The sequence below is a fragment of the Megascapheus bottae genome, chromosome 5 (genome assembly GCF_031878675.1).
Source record: "Megascapheus bottae isolate mThoBot1 chromosome 5, mThoBot2.hap1, whole genome shotgun sequence".
NCBI lineage: Eukaryota > Metazoa > Chordata > Mammalia > Rodentia > Geomyidae > Megascapheus > Megascapheus bottae.
Genome location: NC_143513.1, coordinates 10,693,040 through 10,714,127, shown reverse-complemented (window position 1 = coordinate 10,714,127; position 21,088 = coordinate 10,693,040). Strand labels below are relative to the sequence as shown.

At 42.9% G+C, this 21,088-nt stretch overlaps 1 protein-coding gene across 5 annotated transcripts in view; it reads right to left on the bottom strand.

Annotated features, from left to right (window-relative positions):
- The window catches only part of Pde1c (phosphodiesterase 1C), a 213,462-nt gene that overhangs the window by 131,951 nt on the left and 60,423 nt on the right, over window positions 1-21,088 (bottom strand). For 4 of the 5 annotated variants that reach the window (XM_090332681.1, XM_090332678.1, XM_090332679.1 and 1 more), the window contains exon 2: window positions 16,540-16,566. The exons of the other annotated variant lie outside the window; for it this stretch is intronic. In XM_090332681.1, coding sequence (XP_090188807.1) covers window positions 16,540-16,566 — 27 coding nt within the window. The remainder of the gene's footprint in view (window positions 1-16,539; window positions 16,567-21,088) is intronic. 5 annotated transcript variants of the gene reach the window in all.

The window sequence follows — 21,088 nt, the reverse complement described above, 5'->3', positions numbered from 1 at the left end:
CAAATACAACGTCATTTCTGTCATTTCCTGTGCCAAGGCAAAAAAAAAAAAAAACACATGAAAAATGGCTCAGAGGCTAGAGGAAAAAGGTTGATGTGTCAAAAGACCTTGAAAACCAAAGCAATTTTAGGCAAAAAAAAAGTAATGCAGGTGGTATCACAGTCCCAGACCTCAAGGTCTACCACAGAGGTGTAATAACAAAACCATCTAGAAGTCCCAGAAATAAAGACCATACACTTACAGTTGTCTAATGTTTGATGAGGGAACCAAAGACATGCAGTGGGAAAAAGCCTCTTTGAGTTGGTGTTGGGAAAACTGGACATCCACATATAGAAAACTAAAAGTGGGTCCCTGTTTGTCATCATGCACTAATATCAATTCAACGTGGATCAAAGACCTCAACATCAGACCTGGAAATCTCTGCAAGAGGAACTAGGAGAAATACCAAAACTCGTAGACATAGGCAGAAAGTTTATCTTTACCAGCAATACATCTGACAAAGGACTAATAGCCAATATATACAAGGAGCTCAAGCCACTAAACCAACTTACTCCCAAAGCTAATAAACAAATTACTAAATGGGAAAGGCGCTAAGGAGAGACTTCCCAGAAGAGGTAAGAATGGCAAAGAAACACATGAGGACATGTTCAGTATCTCTGGCTGGACATGAAGGAGTTGCAAATCAAAATGACTCTGAGATCCCATCTTACCCCAGTTAGACTGACCAACATTGTAAATTTGAACAAGAAATGTTGGTGAAGACATAGGGGAAAAGGAGCCCTATTGCACTGTTGGTGGGAATGTAAACTAGTGCAACCCATGCTAGACAGAAATCTGGACGTTCTTCAAAAATCTACACGTGAATATTCCCTACAACACAGCTATACCACTCCTGGGCATCGACCTTGAACACCGTGGCCAGGATACTGTAAACACACTTGCACACCCATGTTCACTACTGCACTGTTCATAACAACAATTTATGGAAACAGCCCAGAGGCCCTGTAATAGATAAGTGGATCCCAAAAATGTGGTACTCATACACAATGGGATTCTACAGAGCTACAGAAAGAATAATGTGTCATTTGCAGGGAAATGGATGGAACTAGAAGAAATCATATTAAGTGAAGTAAGCCAAGCTCAGAGAGGCCAATGGCACATGTTTTCTCTCATATTTGGAAGTTAAATCTAAAATAGACAAGAGCATAATAAATTATGTACTGAGACCAAAGGAGTATACTCTTTCTTATTGTAATTAATAGAAGGGTTACAGATATATTCGCCAGATAGAAGGTGTATTACTTCACACACATTGATACCCTTTCTCATGTTTTTGTCCCCATTTCCCTCCCCTCACCCCTCCCCTCATCTTGTTTTCCCCCTTTCCCTCTCCTATTCAAATAACCGAATAATCGTATATACAATATATCAGATAACAAGGTAAGATACTGTAACAATAGGAGAATAACCAAGGGACAACAAAAGAGATGAGACATAACATAGCACATTAAGAACAATCACACATTATATGGCTCTTGTATCAAAGGAGGATACTCTTAGGAAAGGAATATAAGGGGAAAAATGCCTATGTGCATCTGATCATACACAATAATATTTATTGAAATGAATTCCAGGAAATAAAAACAAGAGTTTTTTTTTTCTTCTCACTGTTTTTGTTTTCCTTTATTTTTGTTCTATTTGTTCATTTAAATGTCTTTGGGAGTAAATGGGAAGGCACGGAAACAGAGGGTCAAAGGATGAACAAATGCAGCAGCGGTACTCACTAGACACTATGCCGAAAATGAACTAGACAATTTGTAGGTGGGGACAGGAGGAGAAGACTGGCAGAAAGCAAGAGAAGGGATAACACTGTCCAAAAAGAAATGTAGTCTTTACCTGACTTACGTAACTGTAATCCCTCTGTACATCACTTTTATAATAACAGTAAAAAACAAAAATATTAATAATTTTAAAAATGGTTCAGAGACGAAAGAAGTTGATGGGTCAAAACCAACAGCTTTGATCCTCTATTGAGATAAGCCTCTCTGCTACGTAGGCTCTGTTCCAAGCTGTGGCAGACAGACGTCATTTCTCTCTGTCCAGCTTCATGGTTCCCACGCCCTCCAGCTCTTCCCTGTGTGTTTCAGGGCCACACCAAAGCTGATGGAATAACTCTGACCATAGAGCTGTGAGAAGCAATCAGAGGAAAAACATAAGTCCTCAGATTCAGCCTTAATCAGGCTCTAAAGGTGGGATCAGAACTTAAGCATCCTGCACCGAGACCATGATGGACAAATGTAAGGGCCACCCTGGCCCAGAGCCACCCATCCCCACGAAGAACAGGGGTAGGGCTCCAGCCCACAGCAGGACAATACATTCCCCTGGCCACGCAGGAAAGAACACACAGACAAAGCTCACAACACTAGTGTTTTTACTTAACACAGGACAGACGACTGTTCGTGGTTTTAAGGATTCCATACCTGCTTGAAGCTAGAGTACATGTAGACTTGATTTACAAATCTAGCAGGTTCTGCCTCGCCCTCCCAAGCAGTCCTCCATTCTTCAAACATGCACATTTCAAGGTTCTTAGTTCCTGACATTCAACAGAATCAGCAGCAAAGAAACAAGATCATTCTAAAAACATGCAAGCCATTCAAAAACAAAGGAAGAGCTCCACCAGTGTGAGCCAGCTCCAGTTTCTATCCCATTGTCATTATCAGTATTACTATTTTACTCCTTCCCATACCATCTGTTTATTGTAATTTTGATTGCATCAGGACAATAAAAAATGTAATTGCATGTATTTGTGGTGTAGAATGATAGTATGACTTACAAACTTAATGCTGAGTAACTAAATCAAGCTAGCTTCACCTCAAGCACTTTCCATTTTTGTGATGTAAACATGGGAAATGCATTCTCTCAGTGATTTGGAAATGTACAGTGTTTTATTATTACTAGGGGTTTTTTTCACACAAGGTGTCATTCTGTAGCCCCACCTACTCCTCAACTCAGAATCTTCCTGCCTCAGCCTTCCAATTGCTGGGGTTACACTACAGCCACATCACCTTTTATTTGTTATGCTTATCATGATGTTCAATAGCTTTCCAAATTAAACTCATGTTCTTCCTGGCTGAGATTTTTTTTGCATACTCCAGCTACCACCACACCTGTAACTACTCTTATAATCTCTGCTTATGAGCATTGCATTCCATATAGACCTATCTAGAGAAAACTTATAGACTAAGAGGAAGCATTCAAGCTACACAGCCAAGAAGCAATTCGTATCCAAAACACATCAATAACAGTAGAAGGAAATCCCATTTTAAAGGGGTAAGGGCCCTGGATAGACATTTCTTTTTTTGTTTTTACCCAGCACCATTTATCTTTAGTTCACTTTCAAGGCATACACATCATAACCATATCCAAAGAATGCAAGGAAGGTAAAGAAACAGCATTCTGATGTATCAACTGGGACCAACACATTGTTCAGGTTAAACTATGTATTCCTCTGTGGTGTTACTCCGAATAGACATTTCTAAAAAGGGAGCACACAAATGGCAAACAGGAATATGAGAAATGCCCTCATGGATGAAGAATATCAAAGAGATTAAAAATAACTGGGACAGGAGAGAAGGTAGAGAAAGGAAAATTCTGTATCCAGGCATGATGAAATGTAAACGTGGTACAGCTGTGTGGGTAAACTACCAAAATCAGCCAAGGAGCCTCAGCAATCCCACCTCTGCGACTGTCTTCCAGTCCCCAGACATGGTGAACTGTTCACAGGCATAGCACAGGGAACCAACCTCCCATACTGTTGTGAAAAGCAAAGCATTATACATTATTTTTGGGGTCTAAAAAGGGAGTGCCACATCATTGACTGAACCATTACCCACAGATTATAAAAAATTAGAAAAATGGAGATTCACCCTGTTCAAAGCAATCAGAGGCCTGCAACAGACATGGAGGTGAGTGTGGTGGAGGTGAGAGGAGAGAAGAAATGGAAGAAGGTAAACCAGACAGGACAGACACCATGAGCCAAGTGTCTGAGAGGGATGCTCTCATTGAATGGTATCCAGTCACACAAGCAATACTGCTAGGGTTTAAAAATTGCATGAATGTGTTTTAGAATGGGGTTTTCAAAGCAACTTGATTACATACACCAATACCTCTGAAAGAGCTAGAATGCAGCATTTCTTCAATGTATTTGTGTATTTGAAATCTGGCTCTTAATGAATACAATGATGAGCCTTCTTATTTCATTAAAGTACCATTTATCATGACAAAGAACTGGGGTAGCCCAAAGAGTCCTCACACAGGAGAAACCTTAGCTGCCTGACTGGCATCCTCTGGGCTCCATGGAAAAACCTGAGCCTGAACTTACCATGTGAGACACATGCTTTCAGTTCATTTGGGGGCAGGGCCTTCACCTATACCATGTGTGAAGCAGGGATTGGGTAAAACTGTGAGACAGGAACAAAATGAAGTAACTCAACGTGCTCAGCATGATAGGAGGCTGCAACTTTCACACCCGACCCCTCCCACCCATGACACCAAGCCACTCATCCTCATCATGACACCAGGCCCCTTACATGAATGGCTGAATTCATATGAACCTTACTTAAAACCATCCTGGACTTTCTACACTCAGAATGCACTAGCATGACCCTCTCTAATCTGCTGGAGTTGGACTCGGCCTAAGATTTCTTTGGTCCACTCCTTGTTCAAGCAAAGTCTTCAGCAGTGACAGAGGGGAAGGTCCTTGCCCTGGGTACACATTCCCCTAGCCATTACACTGGTTTCTAGAAATGCACATTTTGGATACTGATAATCATGTATTTTTTCTTTACTGTCTGTAAATGTGGCACAGAGGGGTTTCAATTTGCCACATCCATTTATGTGTACAATGCATCTTGGCAAAGTACCTTGTCAAATAATAAATAATAAACAGACAAATTCATACTTGTGGCTTCATTCAGTCACCTTCCTAATCCCCCTGTACAAGAAGTCTCACCATATATTTGCACATTCTTAGTTAATATCACTATTTTCTGGATTATTCCAAGGGGGTATAATGTCTTTTCCATCATCTCTTCAACAATGAGTTAAAATCTTTAGCATGTGTTCATTTTATATCTGAATGAGAGCATAATTTTACTATCTTTGGAAAATCATCTTAACAGCTCTTAGTCTGTATGTTTTACTATTTCACTCAGCCCCTCCAACAACACCACCTTTTACTATCCAGAAATCAGCAATGCCAGGCATAGGTGGCTCACACCTATAATCCTAGTTACTCAGGAGACGGAGATCTGAGGATTGTAGTTCAAAGCCAGCCCAGGCAGGAAAGTCTATGAGACTCTTATTTCCAATAAACTATTAAAGAGTGAGAAACAGAGCTATAGCTCAGTGATAGAACACTAGCATTGAGCACAAAATCTCAGGGACAGTGTCCTAGCCCTGAGTTCAAGCCCAAGGACCAGAACCAAAATATAAAATAAAAATAAATAAATTTTTAAAAGAAAACAGAAATGAGAGGTGTGGAGAGACTGACGTGCTCAGTGTCTGGTAACAGCACAGTCGGTATCTAGACTCACATCCAGCCAGCACCTTCACCATACCACATCCAGGACAACTCTTCTAAGAAAGGACAGATCCAGGTGAAACTGGATTATTGTGGAACCCTACGAGTACCACGAGTACCAGCGACCAGCTCCCTCTGGGTCATGTGAGGGAATGGAGGCTAGGGGCACAGACAACCTGTCTACGTCAAAGCTAGTGGTGAGGAGGAGGGACTGACTAGAATGTGGGCTCTGATAGGGCCTGTGATCTTGGGCTGATGGTGGAAACAAAGTGAACAAGAGTTTCATCGGAATCAAAGTGGAGAAGTGCTGCTTGTATTCCCAGGAATAGCCGAACATGGAGTTGTGGAGACACGTGCAGTCCTAACATGCAACAGAAGGTGCACCAGGGACAGCCCCACCCCACAGTGGGAACGTGTTCTGTCACCAACACAATAACTCAGAGGCCAACTTCTCACAACTCATCTTCAACTGAGGTCAGCCAAAAACACAAAGTTCTCCCTGAAAGAGCAGTGTCCTGACCCCCCACAGGCAGAGGGACAAGATGGGTGGCTTTCCTGACCCTCCCAGAACTGAATGTCAGCTCCTGGTACAGCTCTAGGAAGCACCAGGCTTGCAGCACAATGGCTGTCTCTGTGACTCACCACAGATGAATGAGCTTCCCGAAGGGGAAAAGAACCATGAAACACAGTGAATTACAGCTCAATCTTCTTCACCCTGAAAGTCTTTCAATAGCATTAATGAACTCACTATCTGGAAGGCAGGAAAAAAATGCATATGAAATACAACTCAAGCCACACAGCCTAGAAGCCTGATTCTCTTTGTTGTGAAACAGATAGACGCCCTTCCTTCCGGTAAGTACTTTGGCAAAGGAAAATCACATTATTGCTATTAACTACAGCCTACAGTGGCATCCAGAGATGGCAGATCCTTGAAACATGTCTTAGAGCAAGAAGTGGCTTCTAGCAGCATAGTTAGTTACCTGACCATTTCCATCCTGTCCATAGGGCAGGAAGAGGCAGAGGCCGAGGCCCCTGAGTCTTCACCTTGACTACACCAACTCCTCTGGAGCTTTTTCCTTATCCTTGGCCCACAAACCCCAGGGGCACTCAGAGAGTTTACTTCAAATTCAGGCAGATGAAAACGCACAGACCTCTAGAAGGATACAGAGTCCCTCTGACTTCACTAATGATTGAAACTCAAATACCCTCCAGAGGATTCAAGTCATGTTTTTATACTAGTTTTTAGCCATCATTATCAATAAATTTTCCAACTATGGATTGCTCTTCATTGATAGATAATAAAAACAGTTTACTAAGTTCAGAACAGCATGTTTTACGTTAATAGAGTAGAAAAGAATAGAGAATAGAATACAAACAATAGTAATTTTCAAGAGGAAGAATGGAGAATAGAATGGAAACAATGGTAATTTTCAAGTGGTTGGAACACAAGGTAACCACTTCCTCCATCTCTGCCCATCATTTGCCAGCATGAATCCAGCCAGGTTCTGAAGGATCAATCTCTTGAACATGCAAAGTCACTAAGACAAAGTTTACAAGGTCTCCCTCTTAATTATGACAGAGTGTGGCATTCTGATATTATTAAACTCTTGCCTAGATACCTAGAACTGTCATATGCTACACTGCATTGTCTCATTGGAACCCCATGAGTGATAGGCATGACATCTCCTACTGTAAGAACACTGTCTAAAAAAAAATCACAAAGTGAAGGAGAAAGACCACTGGATCTATGCTTGGGTCTTTCAGACCTGGAGGCCATGGCCCAAATGGCAATGTGATGAGGCCTTATTTGGAGGCTTGTGGCACAATTATGCCATGTCAATGTGCACACAAACCAAGGGCAAAAGAAAATCTCGACTATCAAGGAAGGAGAGTCATGCTAGAGGCTCAAAATATCTTCTGAACATGCTTCACTTTCCACACATGTGACTAATTTGGGAGAAACTGAAGCTATAAGGGCACCATCAGATCCTTCCCTGCTCAGTCCTGAAACGGTGTTCCTCACACAGCTGTGAATGCAGTGACATCAGCAAGGGGGCAGGGGTGCAGCTAGTGGGTGAGAGCATGAAGTCTGTGTGCTGTGCTGAGCACACAAGTCTTGATGAAGAGTGGTGTGGATACCAGCTCTACAGGATTCCCTCAGCCCCCTCTCCACCCCTAGAAGCTTGCTGTGGCCCCCCACCCCCGAGGAGGAATGCTTTGTCCCCTGAGTGAATGATGTTCTGCTTGCCCTCCACACAGGTGACCCCATGGATTTGGCCATTTTCTCATACTGGGCCACGAGACATCAAAGGCAACCACATGGGATGCAGTTCCTAACCACAGAGCACACTAGCTGCTGCTAACACAATCATGAATCGTGGCAAGATTATCCAGAGGTGGAGTTACAGGGCAAGGGGCAGGAAGATGTTCCTGTGCCTACTTCAGCTCCCCTGAAGTGCTTTCATTGATTGCCAACCCTATGAAACCCCTAATAATGGCCCGATAACCTTAAAGATTAAGTAAGCGATTACAGAAATGTCAGCTGGGCACGGTGGCTCATGCCTATAATCCCAGGAGGCAGAGATCAGGAGAATCACAATTTGAGGTCCACCTGAGCAAAATGTTCATGAGATACACCCCTTCCTCATCTCAATCAATAACTGGACATGATGGCCCTCACTATCATATCAGCCATTCAAATGATAAGAGTGGGAGACTCCTGTTTCCAGGCCAACCTGGGCAAAAAATTTCATGAGATCTTACCTCAACAGAAAAAAAAACTTGGCATGATGCCATGGTGTCATGAGCCTGTCATCTTAGCTATGGAAAGAATAGAACTCAGAAGATCTGGGTCCAAGCCAGACTGAGCAAAAGCAAGAATACATCTGAAAAATAACCAGAGCAGAGCCAGGCACTGGTGGCTCGGGCTTGTAACCCTAGCTACTTAGGAGAATGAGATCTGCTGAGATCTGAGGATTGCTGTTCGAAGCCAGCTTGGGCAGAAAAGTCCATGAGACTCTTGTCTCCAATCAACTGCCCAAGAAGCCAGAAACAGAAATATGACTCAAATGGTAGAACACTTGTGTTGAGCAATAGAAACTCAAGGACCAAAACCAGGAGTGTGGCCTAGTGGTTGCCTAGCATGCACGAAGCCCTGGGTTTGATTCCTTGGTACCACATACACAGTAATGGCCAGAATTGGTGGCCCTGTAGCTCAAGTGGTAGAAGGATAGCCTTGAGCAAAAGAGGCTCAGGGACAGTGCCCAGGCTGAATTCAAGCCCCCGGACTGGCAAGAAAAAAAAAAAACAGAAGCAGCTAGGCCCTGAGTTCAAGCCCCAGGAGTGGCACCTAAAAATAAATAACCAGAGCAAAAAGGGTTAAAGGCATGGTTCAAATGCTAGCATGCCTTCCTACAAGTATAAAGGCCTGAGTTCAAACACCAGTACTGCCAAAAAAAAGAGAGAGAAAGAGAAACAAACTAAGGGGGGAATAAAATGAAGGGGAAAAAATGTCAACCCCCAAGTCTTCAACTTGTCAGTAGGAACCAGCCTGCCCTCATGGTGCCCTCTCATGGCAGAGCTCTGCAATCCTGGAACTCAGGGCAGACTGTGACTTGCTGGCAACCCCATGAGACCTGCTTTCTAAGGGGCTGTGTTTGCTAGGCTACATCATTGATGCTAGCTAGCATCAATGTCAAGGAGGGACTTGCAGTCTGGCCATACCCTTTTATTTAAACACCCCTTTATTTATACACCCTTTTGTTACAGTTTTGTACTACTAATTTTTACTGGAATTACTCTGATAATTTATTTTCTGTATCCCTGCATAAAAAGTAAAACCTTTGGGCTGAGAGTTTGGCCCAATGGCAGAGTGCTTGCAAGCATGCACAAAGACCCAGGTTCAATGCCTTGGTACCACATACACAGAAAAAGCTAGAAATGGTGCTGTGGTCTAAGTGGTAGAGCTCTACCTTGAGAAAGACCAAGAACAGTGCTCAGACCCTGAGCTCAAGCCCAGCACTGGCAAAAAAAAAAAGTAAAATCTTATCCCAGTACATCTGTGGGTTACTGCCTTCTAGATATGGTATTTAATAATTCCAGAGTGTTTCTGTTTAGATGTGTTGTTTTATCCTCTCTGGGACGAGTGCACTATAACGTATGGGACTTGAGATTTCTGACTGGTTTCAAGGCAAGGATATTACTGTAGTTGCATAAATCAAATCACATTCTCCCTATAAAATCTTGAAAATCTTGCTATGTATCATTAAAAGCATTTTAATTTTTCTTCTTGTGAAATTTAACTGTTTACTATACTGTTACATTTTATATACAGCCACATAGATGATGAGACATCATCCATAAACATTGAGCCATAAACAATGAATTATATCCAAAAGGAGCAATAATAATAGGTGAATTGCTCTTTGCACTTAATAAAATTCAGAAGAACACTATTCTAGAAAACAGATGGGTAATTTCTCTCTCTTTCTCTTCAGATCTTGCTCCATAATCTTCCTTCCCCAAAGAGTTGGCACTATAGGTATGCATATGTACGCCCGACTCTCTCCCTCTCTCTTTGCCCGCCCCCACTGTTGAGATAACAGTGAAGCATGGAGCAATCTCAGCCCCCACGTGGCTAACATTGTAGTATGTTCCTGTTGTAACACAAGTTGTCTATACATTGTGGGATCTTTTGTTCTCTAGGTGCCAGTATTAAACCTCATACCCCCAAAGTAGCAACTCAAAATGCCTGGAGGCATTTCCAAGTGTCATCTTGGGGAAATTTTATCTCTAATTGGAAACCACTGGCTTGAAGAAGTCAAGTAGTTACTTTAAAATCTGCAGTAGGGACAGGAGCATAGCCTACTGGTAGTGTGCTGGTCTAGCATACACAAAGCCTTGGGTTCAATTCCTCCATACCACATACACAGAAAAAGCTGGTAGTGGTGCTATGTTTCAGGTGGCATAGTGCAAAAAGTATCCAAGGACAGTGTCCAGGCCCTGAGTTCAAGCCCCAAGACAGACAAAAACAAAATCATCAGTAGAAGTCAGGTGTTGAGTCTAGAACATGTGATCTCATCCAGAGAAACATAGTACTCTTTGTTCTGTAGTAGTTTAAAGAAACAAAAAGTTACAATGAGGATGAACTACAAGCCCTTTCCTGTACAGAAATCTTCCCTGGCCACATCAGACCCAGCACTTCCAAAGATTCCTCTTTCTACCCAGTGGGCCTTGCTCTTCTGCCCTACATCCCTCAGCCTTCTTTGGGTCCTAATTCCAAGTGTCAATATTCCAACAGACAGTATTCAATCACTCAGTAAAGGGGACGCATGCCCTGCTCTCTGGAAGCCCCTAGAGTTTCAGGTCTGTCCACCTCCCACCTTGCACCCCACCTGCACCATCCCAGAGTGCACACCCTTCACGCGTGCATCTGAACTCTGACCTTCCATGATGCCCAGACCGTCCAGGCCAAGCAATTTTTCCCATTTTTTTCAGTGTGGTTTACACATGTTATTTCATTCCTGACTCACAAGAAACCTAAGGAGCAAATAGTATTTCCATTTGGCCAAGAAGAAATAGAGCCCACTAGGTAGGACCCACCGCAAGCATTACCAGCACTCCTTCCAGGACTCAGATTCCAACCTAAGGATGGGGACTTGAAGCTCTTCATCCCAGACTTCTCTGCCCTACCAACTTCCTGACCAAGTACACACTATAGGCCTGTGTGCTTCTTCTGAAGTATGCACTCAACCTGCTCCACTTATGCTTGCTTGGACTTTTTTTTTATTCTGGTCCCCTCTTCCTAACATCCAAAAGTTAGAGGCAAAACAAAGGGAAAAATTCAGGCAGTTACCCATGAACTTAGAGAGGGCAATATCCTACTAAATCAGAGGACAGATAAACACAGCACAAGTTTTCCCTTATCTGACTCGATTTCTGCTATTTACTTTTTATGTACAAAGAGTGCTCATGTGTGACTGGTCAGATTGTTCCAAGCCCTTGAAAAGCCTGTAGGCAAACGAGAAGATATGAAAATCAGAGCTTGGTAAGGAGGGAAGATTCCCCCATTCCATCACATTGTTTCAATAGAGCTCTAAAATTTAATCCTGCTGAGAGCTTCCACATCTAGGTTAAAGCAAATACAAAGAAAACTTGCAGAGATTCAAAGGCCCTTACAGGAGAAAAAACACTGCACAGAGTTGGGTCCTGAGGCAGATCTTCCCAGCTCATTGACTTTTTTCCATTTTCAGCTGGTGGTTCCATTGATGACTCAGTAAGTAGGCTGATTCATGGAGACTAGGCATGGGCAGACCTGATCGAGCCAATCATTTGCTGGATTAAACTGATTGTGGGGCTCATCAAACATGATTGAGCCATGTCAAAATCCAATTGAAAGAAATCATTACACATGCAGGGGATAAACATCTTGCTCTGTTTGCCAATACGCAAAGGCCTTCACCTGTACAATCTTGAATGCCTACGCATGTTTGCATCTTGGACTGTTTCTGTTTTGGGGTTCATGATATTTTTGAGCCAATAGCCTTTTTTTAAAAAGGGTATAATGAATCCAAAAAAAGAAAACAAATATACATTTTTTAAATAACTGAGAACATTTGCAGTCACTCACACAGAGGGATGGCTCCTATAATTATTTATCAAACTTAGCTTTTCAATCATAATGTACTCTAGGTAAGTCCCACTTGGGAGCTATTTCCACTGATCTCTCTGTTGCTTAAATTTGGCCAAAAAAGGGTCATGTTGTCACAGACCCAGCCCTGACCTGTCAATCACTCCCCTCAAAAATGTAGTCAGAAGAACTGGGACAGTATTCAAGTACTGCTAGATATTTATGATCACTCTATATGCATGGTCTGGCATGCTTTCTCAAAGACACAAACTCCTCCAGGGCATCCCTGGTAACCTGAAATTTAAGCTGTACTGAAGGCAAGGTGATAAGGAATTTCCATGAGTGTGGGTTTGTTCTATAGTCCTCTCCCATCAAGTCACCATATCCCTGCATCAGCAAATCTCTTAGAATGATTATCCCTCATGGACAGGACTCCTTCAAACAGCAAAAGGCAGGCATTCCCTAACCAGGCGAACTTTCAGTCCACTCCTGCCACTGAAATGATGCTCCTGGAGGAGATGCACACTGCCTGGCACATAGAAGAGAGTCTCAGAGGCATCCACATCATCACAACGCTCCCCTGGGCTAAGATTTGCTGGTACTTTATATATTACATACAAAAAGCTGACTGCCTAGCATGAGCTGCAGGAGAGTGATAATTACTTTAAAAGCTGGTGGATTGTTTTTTCTTTAATGGAGTTTTGAAAGGTAAATAAATGCGTTCGCAAAATTAAATGAAGACTGCAAACCAAAGAAGATGGTCTGCAGATACTGGACCATCCAGTCGTCCGTGTGGCAGCAAATCAACCCAACACAATCGAAACCTTCTTGATATAACTAATATTTAATTCATTTTAGTTTTCGTTGGTCATAGGGCTTAAACTCGGGGCCAGGGCACTATACCTGAACTATTTTGCTTAAGGCTAGTGCCTACCACCTTGAGCCACAGCTCTGCTTCTGGTTTCCTGGTGGTTAACTGGAGATAAAAGATTTTCATGGCTTTCCTGCCAAGGCTGGCTTTGAATTGCAATCCTCAGATCTCAGCCTCCTGAGTAACTAGGATTACAGGCGTGAGCCACCAGCACCCACCAATAACTACCATTGATGACATTTGCTTTTCTTATACAAAACTACAGCTTTATTTTGTCTAGTGGTTAAGTGAAAGTGAATAAAGACTAACCAACTGGATGTTTGGGCCTAACATAGAATAGGACCCACCTCCAAAAAGATCAAGTCAGTAAATACTCTTTCAAGTAGTTCAGCCCTGGAACAATCTGCTATAATTGTCTCCCCCCTCCCTGCCCCCACACTCTGTCTTTCTATGTACTCTCACAGTCTACAAATATTCGGGAAAGTTCTCCGCCAAGATGATTCTGGAAAATGTCTACATGTTTGCTACATAGATTAAAGAAAGCCACCAATAGGTACATATTTTTGCATACTCTGTTCCTTTGTCTCAAATCTGGATAGATGAAGTGGTAGCTTGAACAATAACAGAGCACAAGCAACTGTTTATTCCTGGGGTCTGAGTCTTATTAAGTGACTGCAGCTTCCACTTGTGTCTCTTAGGACATTTGACCTAAAAAACTAGATGACTTGTCACGTGTGCAAGCACATGAGACTGATTCAGTAAGAGGCTTGGCTACGTGGAAACAATGTAGAAGATGAAGGCTGTGTGGGAGATAAGGAAAGAGTAAGGTGGAGAGACAAGGAGTGATGAGGCTTCCCGTGACACATGGGGTCCCCCCATCCCCAGAAATCCCTGCTGACAACAGCTGTATCACCCTCAAGCACCCAGTCAAGTGCTTTCTGAATCTATGACCAAAGCAAAGCAGTTGTGTTTACTTGGGAATGACCTGTTGTCAATGGTGTATCATAACACAGATCCATTTCATATGAAAAAATTGAGAAACAGAACAACTGAAATTGATCCTCTATTCACTTGCATCTTGACTTCAATGACAGAGATATAAGGGAGTCTGGCAGGAGGTGTTCTTAACATATGACATTTAAAATGCAGTATAATTCCAATACACAAAAATATGCCTTCAAAAAAAAGCCTGACATAGTCATTTCAACATTGACATGTTTGAGCAGCACTGGTGTGAAAGTTTCTGTCTCCTTTAAATAAAACTGAGGCAACACACGCAAAGTGTCTCAGACTCTGTGGTAACCATGCAAAATTGATAGATTATTTTTTCATGTTGGGTTTTGTTGTTGCTGTCAGGGTGGGGCTTGAACTCAGAACCTGGGTGCTGTTCCTGAGCTCTTTTGCTCAAGGCTAGTGCTCTACCACTTTGAATCACAGCTCCACTTCCATTTTGTTTGCTTGTTTTTGAGTGGTTATTGGCTATAAGAGTTTCACAGGGACTTTCCTGCCCAGGCTGGCTTTGAACCATGGTCCTCAGATCTCAGATTCCTGAGTAGCTAGGATTACATGCATGAGCCACCAGTGCCCAGCAACAAGTTACTTTTTAACTACTAAAGCTGGCTGCAGCATGTAATTGGAGTGATTAATGTACATCAGGGCTACATGGACAATTACTACCTTGAGTCCCTGCAGTGAACCAGAACTCAACCCAACTGTGGATGCTGACTATATTTAGAAAGTACAGCAAGTTCATCTGCCCCTTGATACTTCATGCTGTCCACATGGCAGTCCAAATTATAATACAACCCCAGGACACAAAAGCCTCTACCAGAGGATGACCCTTGTTAGAAATGGAGGATTAACATGAATGTGTAAAAATGCCATTGCTGAAACCTGTTTGAAGATTTTAATTGTATTGACATTTTCATCTGATGGTAATCTGTTTAACTCTGCACTACTAAAGGGAAAAACCAAGGAAAATTAGACAGTGGTTCTTCAACCTGAACTGTGAACTTCAATGCTTGTCAGACAGAAGGCTGAAGCAAACTTCCTTCTTTTCAATGTATGCTTCATGGTATATTAATAATTAATTATAATAATTAATAATAATATATTATCCTGACAGATCTGTGGGGTTTCCTGGGTGACTTTGAAAGTAAGAACTTTTCCTCACTTCACTCAGAAAAGTGCTCTCTCTGGCTCTGTCTGTCTGTCTGTCTGTCTGTCTCTCTCTCTCTCTCTCACACACACACACACACACACACACACACACACACACCTTAGATAAACTACAAATAAATTAATTGACCACAAGTTCACTAAACCTCTTCCTAGGGGCCGTGGACATCTAAACCTCTAAGACCACAATTCTCTGGGAAAATCCATAGCTAAAGCTTAGGAAATAAAGTGTCATTTGAAGAGTCAAGAGTTGATGCTGGCGTGATGTGTCGTAATTTCTCAACTAAATTTATGGCAGCCCTCACTGCATACAAGATGAACTGATGAAATAAAATATGGGAGCAAGGGACTAGATATATTAATTTGCTTGACTACAGTAATGTTTTTCTATGTATATTAAAATATGTTAAACTCCTTAAACATACAATTTCTAAAATAAACCAGTGACTAAGTGTTACCTATGGTACACACGACATTTCCAGGGCTCACTTCATTATTCTGGGTTTAAAGATTGCACTCAGTCTCTCCACCTTCACAAGTACAAAATGCACCAGAACACTCACTGTTCCCCCAAACCAAGCAGTATCTGCCCAAGGCCCTCTGGTGGGGAGCTGAAATCACATGTGCCCTGAGAAACAGGACCCCACCAGAACAGGGCCTTCACCACTCAGACTCATGTTGAAACAACAAACTACTCGTGTTGCACTCACAAGGGAGCAGGTCAGGGAGAGTCCATTAGGTCTCTTCCAGCCTCCTCAGGTCAAAACACCTGTCAAGCACATCCAGGAACCCAACCAGCATTTCCCCTTTGTGCCTCCACATCTCCACGCCCTGGCAACATGGAAGGCATGACAGATTCTTCTCCAAACTACCCTTCCCACACACAAATCAAAAGTCAATTGTTGGCCTTGGAATCTGTGCCTATGCACTGACTGAAACAGCATTTTCTCAGTGAATTGGCCAGAGGAGAATCTGAAGCAAAGGAGAATTCAGACCTTAAAATGAGTTTTTAAAGATCTCTGTGTTCCTCATTCATTAACCCTCAGCCCAGCCCTGGCTGGTGAAGGTTTTGGTTAAAATCACTGGCCAGCTCTGCTGGGCTTCGCTGCAGGCCTCAATCAATTTTTAATTCCAGCAGCGGTAAGGTCGGGAGAGAAAGCAGGCAACTCAGTGAGAAGGATTAAACAGACTGTTTATTAACCATTCCAGCCAACCAGGAGCCACCAATGACTCAGCTGAGCAGCTTCCAGAAAGTTCCCACTACCGGAAAGATGCTCTTACCTCTGGGATGTTTTCTTATATTTCCTCCTGTAGGAAAAGAAGCAGAAAGGTATCATCAGAAAAGTCTTTCATGGGAGTTGGGGAAAGGAGTATTCTAGTAGTACAGAAGTTAGCACTTTGGGGTTCGATCTCCTGGGAGGTCTCACTCCTGGGGGTTCCTTTCCTGAAGGGCTGCTCTGGGAAACTTTACCGATTTCAAAGTCCAGCTAAAAGCTGAGAATTGTTGGATCATGTGTATTATGGTTGGATGTACATATATTTATCCTTAACAGTGAAAAAAAAGCATCCTAAGTGCTAAGAGGCTTTGCTATGTCCTTTCTACCGCCTTGGGGAGACTATAACTTCTTGTCTAAAGTCAGGCTTTAAAAAGCAGAAAGATCTAAGTCCAAACCCCCGTTTTCCTGTCTGCAAATTCACAAGATCATAGTAAGTAGGCAGAGGCTTATAAAATATTTCTATGGCTAGAACATATTAAATCATTGGTAATTATGATGTGGGTTCTCATATCGTGACCATTACCTCATGCCTGGCAATCAGGTCCATTGAAGGGTTTGCCTTTTCTTTTTATGTGGGAGGAGGATGCTAGCAATGAAGCTTGCATGGTACTTGCTTCTCCCAAGCCCAGAAAGTACCTTTGAAAATATAAACATGTCATCATGCAGATCAACTGTGAGGTAGGCCTGAGATGTCCAAAGAAGGGATGAGAAGGGAACAATGAAGGAGGTCTAGAAGCAAACAGGGCACAAGGCTTCCCAGATGTTCTTTGGTCCATATCTGCTTTCCTATTACAGTCACGGCACTGCATCCACTCAAACTACTGACTGGCTAACTGGCTGCTACATCATACATGTTAGTAGAGGAGAAGAAAGAAGGAGGGATGGAAAGTGGGAGGGAGGGAGAAAGGGAGGAAGGGAGGGAGGGAAGGAAAGGGAAATTCATGCAACATCTCACCTCTGTGTTAAAACAAAAACCTGTTCCATATTGGATGAGGATGAGGTGACAAAAGCAGCATGTCATGTAAACCCTGCAGTGCACTGCTCCCCAGACAGTTCTAGATACCTGCTTATCTGGAAGGAAACACCAGAATGGCAGCCATCTTTGCAGGCCATTGGTTAATGGATCACTCTTTGTATTCTATGGATCTTCCAAGTTTTAAAGACAGAGTATTATCATATAGAATAACTTTCTAAAATTGCACATACATACATCCACAGCTATGTGCAGAGATGCTCCTATACATAGGAATATTCAGATGTGGGGATGCTTGTTTACTCTACTAAAGGCTGTCCCACAATGGCTCAGGAATGGAGCTCTGCAGTAGTAGAGTGAGTGCTCTACCCCTCTGAACTCCTGCTTCATCTATAATGTGGGGATCATCAGTACCTTGTCATGAGGAAAAGGTGGGATAGCAAAATATAACTCCCCAAGGTCAAGTCCTTTGAGTGGTTCCTACTATGTCCCAGCTTCTAAAACAATACTTTGTCGTCCTCTCAAAAGCTGAGATGAGCAGGCACTGACTACTCTCTCGTGTCTGGACCTTCCACGTGTCTTCCTGTCCAGGTTTCAACTACATAAGGAGCAATGGCATGAACCCATGGCCCTATCCTCGGCTTTTCTAGCAGGATAATCTATCAGGTTGGTCTAAGGAGCTCTGGAAAGACTGGAAAGTAGCAGGCTGAGATAGTGCATGTATCAAAGGCAAAAATCAAAGGATGCCCTTGGCCTCTCCTCAGAAACCTAATTGGTCCTGTCAGCAGAGAGTTGAGGATGTCTACAGAGGTCAGAAGGCCAACTCCTGTTGGTGCGCTTTCCTGTACATTTTTTGAGGGCTACACAGAGGTATTCTGGAGTACTGGAGGAATCGAACAGGGACAAAGATAAGAACAGCTTCATTCTCAGCGCCAAACTGTAATGTGCCCTTCTATGTCATTAATCCACAGAACCCTGAAAGAATGTAGATTCTAGGTAAGTTAAGGCTTGAACATAGATTTTTTTTACCTTAGTACAAGGTATTCAAAACCCTACTTTTCCCTCTCAGGCAACAGCTATGTTAAGCCACATTTCATTTGTAAAAGAGACAGGATGACCTTGGATAGAGGTCATGTATTTAATTTACCAGGTGCTGCACATTCTAAAAACACAGGGCCCCTGGGACCCTAGTTTTGAGTTTTGAGATGAGGGATCCTGATGCACGAATCTCTGAATTTAACCCAAAGGCTTGTGTACAAATTGTTATAAAGTTATTGAACAACAAATATCTTTTAGCCAAATATCTATTTGCAGCTGCCTACCACCCATGTGGGTCAAAATATGGGTTAAGCATGTGGTAGACCAGAGAAAGAGGTACTCAGCCCCACTCACTCTCCCATCCCTCAACTCCAGACAAGTGTTCTCAGCTGTACACATGGTATGATGCTTCCCCTCTCGTTTCTTTCCCCATTCGGTGGAGTTTGGAGAACTGCACTTAAAGCACAACAGAGAAAAATAAAACAACTGTGCACAGGAAAGACAAAGATCCAATTCTTGGGTCATGTTGACTTGTCATTGTCCCCTGAGTCGTACCTCCCCCTCAGTTCTCAGCTGAGCTGCTTCAGGGCCTCCCTGGCCCCACAGGATGAGACCCCTCTGTTCCCGGGACCAGAGCTCCCATCACATAGCCTCATTGTGATGTGGAGTGCTTACTCTGTGGCAATGACATGAGAAGACTGGCTTAGCCCTGTTTGCTGGTGTTTCTGTGTCTGCCATGTTGGATTTGGTAAATGGCAGCTGCCTATGAATGCTTTCTCATTACCTGTTTCCCTTTCATTTAGTGATGATTCTACTGAAAGAAGGAAGGCTGTCTACCACAGCTGTGATCTCCTACCCCAAGTAGAAAGCCAATGAAGTAATGTAGGGGAGCTCATATTTGGGGAGCCCCTTCTGCTCCAGGCCGGGTCAATCCTTAGACAAATCCCTCAAGGTCATCCTGCTTCTGCCTTGATGAAAGTGAGGCCAAGGAGCTAGCTAAGCAGCTAAGGAGCTAGCTTAAGAAACTAATTCAGAGGGCACAGAACCTACGTCACCTGGTAGGAAAAGCCACTTCTGAAACCTTCAAAGAAAACTGGGGAAATTACACAAAGAAATCAAAAGATTCCAGGAGGAAACATAGATACTAGATAAAAAAAAAAAAAACTGGCCACCGTGAAGCCCACTGAGTTCCTTCCCATTCCAAAACAGGAAATGAGCTGGCAAAGAACCCCAGGTTATTTTTAGTCTTTTGTGTTGGTAAGGACTCTAACAATATTCTTCCCTGACTCACTACCTGAAAGACACGGGGAAAGTTTTCTATGCCTTTTTCAAGCTTAATTTAAGTTTACACTTTTCTGAAACTTGGAATGGGACAGCACTAATCTCAGGAATCCTGCAGCTAGACTGCACTAATAATGAAGAAGCTGGATGAGAAGGAGCAGGAGCCATCTGCTCTGAGACTAGGCGGAGCTGGCAGTAGCGTGGAGATGCAGCAGTGACTCCACACTCCAGCAGGAGGCAGATCGCTCATCACCTTGGGGCCAGTCTGAGCAAAGACCTGGTTGGTGCTCTGCAAACTGTACTCCCCAAACTGGCTGACACTCCGTGCATATGCATGTACATAGAGATCTACACATACACACGTGTGAACACACACAGAGCAAGGCTTCATTCATGTGCCTGAATTTGCTTTTTAAGAAGGCCACAAGCACGATGCTTGGCCTATCTGAGCTCAAATCCCTTATTTAATAAAATGTGTCCAACAAGTTTTGTGACCTTCACAACTTGCTGGTGATACCTCTCCCTTTCCCAGGGTGGTGAAAGAGGTCACTGATCACCAGGCAGCCCGGAGGCTGTAACAGGTGGTCCTGTGTTGATAATAAAGGTGCCATAATTCAACAGGTTTTCACATTTCACTTGTAAAGAAATCCTTTCTATTAGTGCTTAAGAATGTCAAGCAAATAGCTGGACACTAAAATACTCCTGGTTTGGAAAAACTAAATGTGCCCTTAATGTCCCTAAGCGTGGATCACTTGGACCACAAAGGAAGAAGATGCTAATTTGGACTGGTAAAGAATGAGCCACAGCCCTATGTGGAACCCCTGTGCACCCAGCCCCCACTACCTGTGGCTGACTGAGCAGAGTCCCACGCTTCTTCTAAAGTCTAAGTTGGGCCATTGCTCCGAATAGTACAACTGGGTACTTGTAAACTTGAGAACTGACACCTTAGTGATCCTTACACACATCTAAAATTGCTTGTAACAAATCTTGGTATCAACAACTTCCTTTACATAGAACTAGCCTGCATCTTACCTACATAGCACCTAGAAGCCTCCTCAGACACCATGCGCTAAAACTACATTCTTGATGGGCCTACATTCCTCTACCTCTTTACACAAATTAAAAAACTGTTGGCCCACACTGGAAATCAATGCCTATTAAAGTCCAGAGTGTTTCGATGGAGCTTTGGCTTGTACAAACAGTATCAAATGGGGTGTGTGTGTGGAAGGGGGTGTTCTCTCAGGTACAGGTATACAGACAG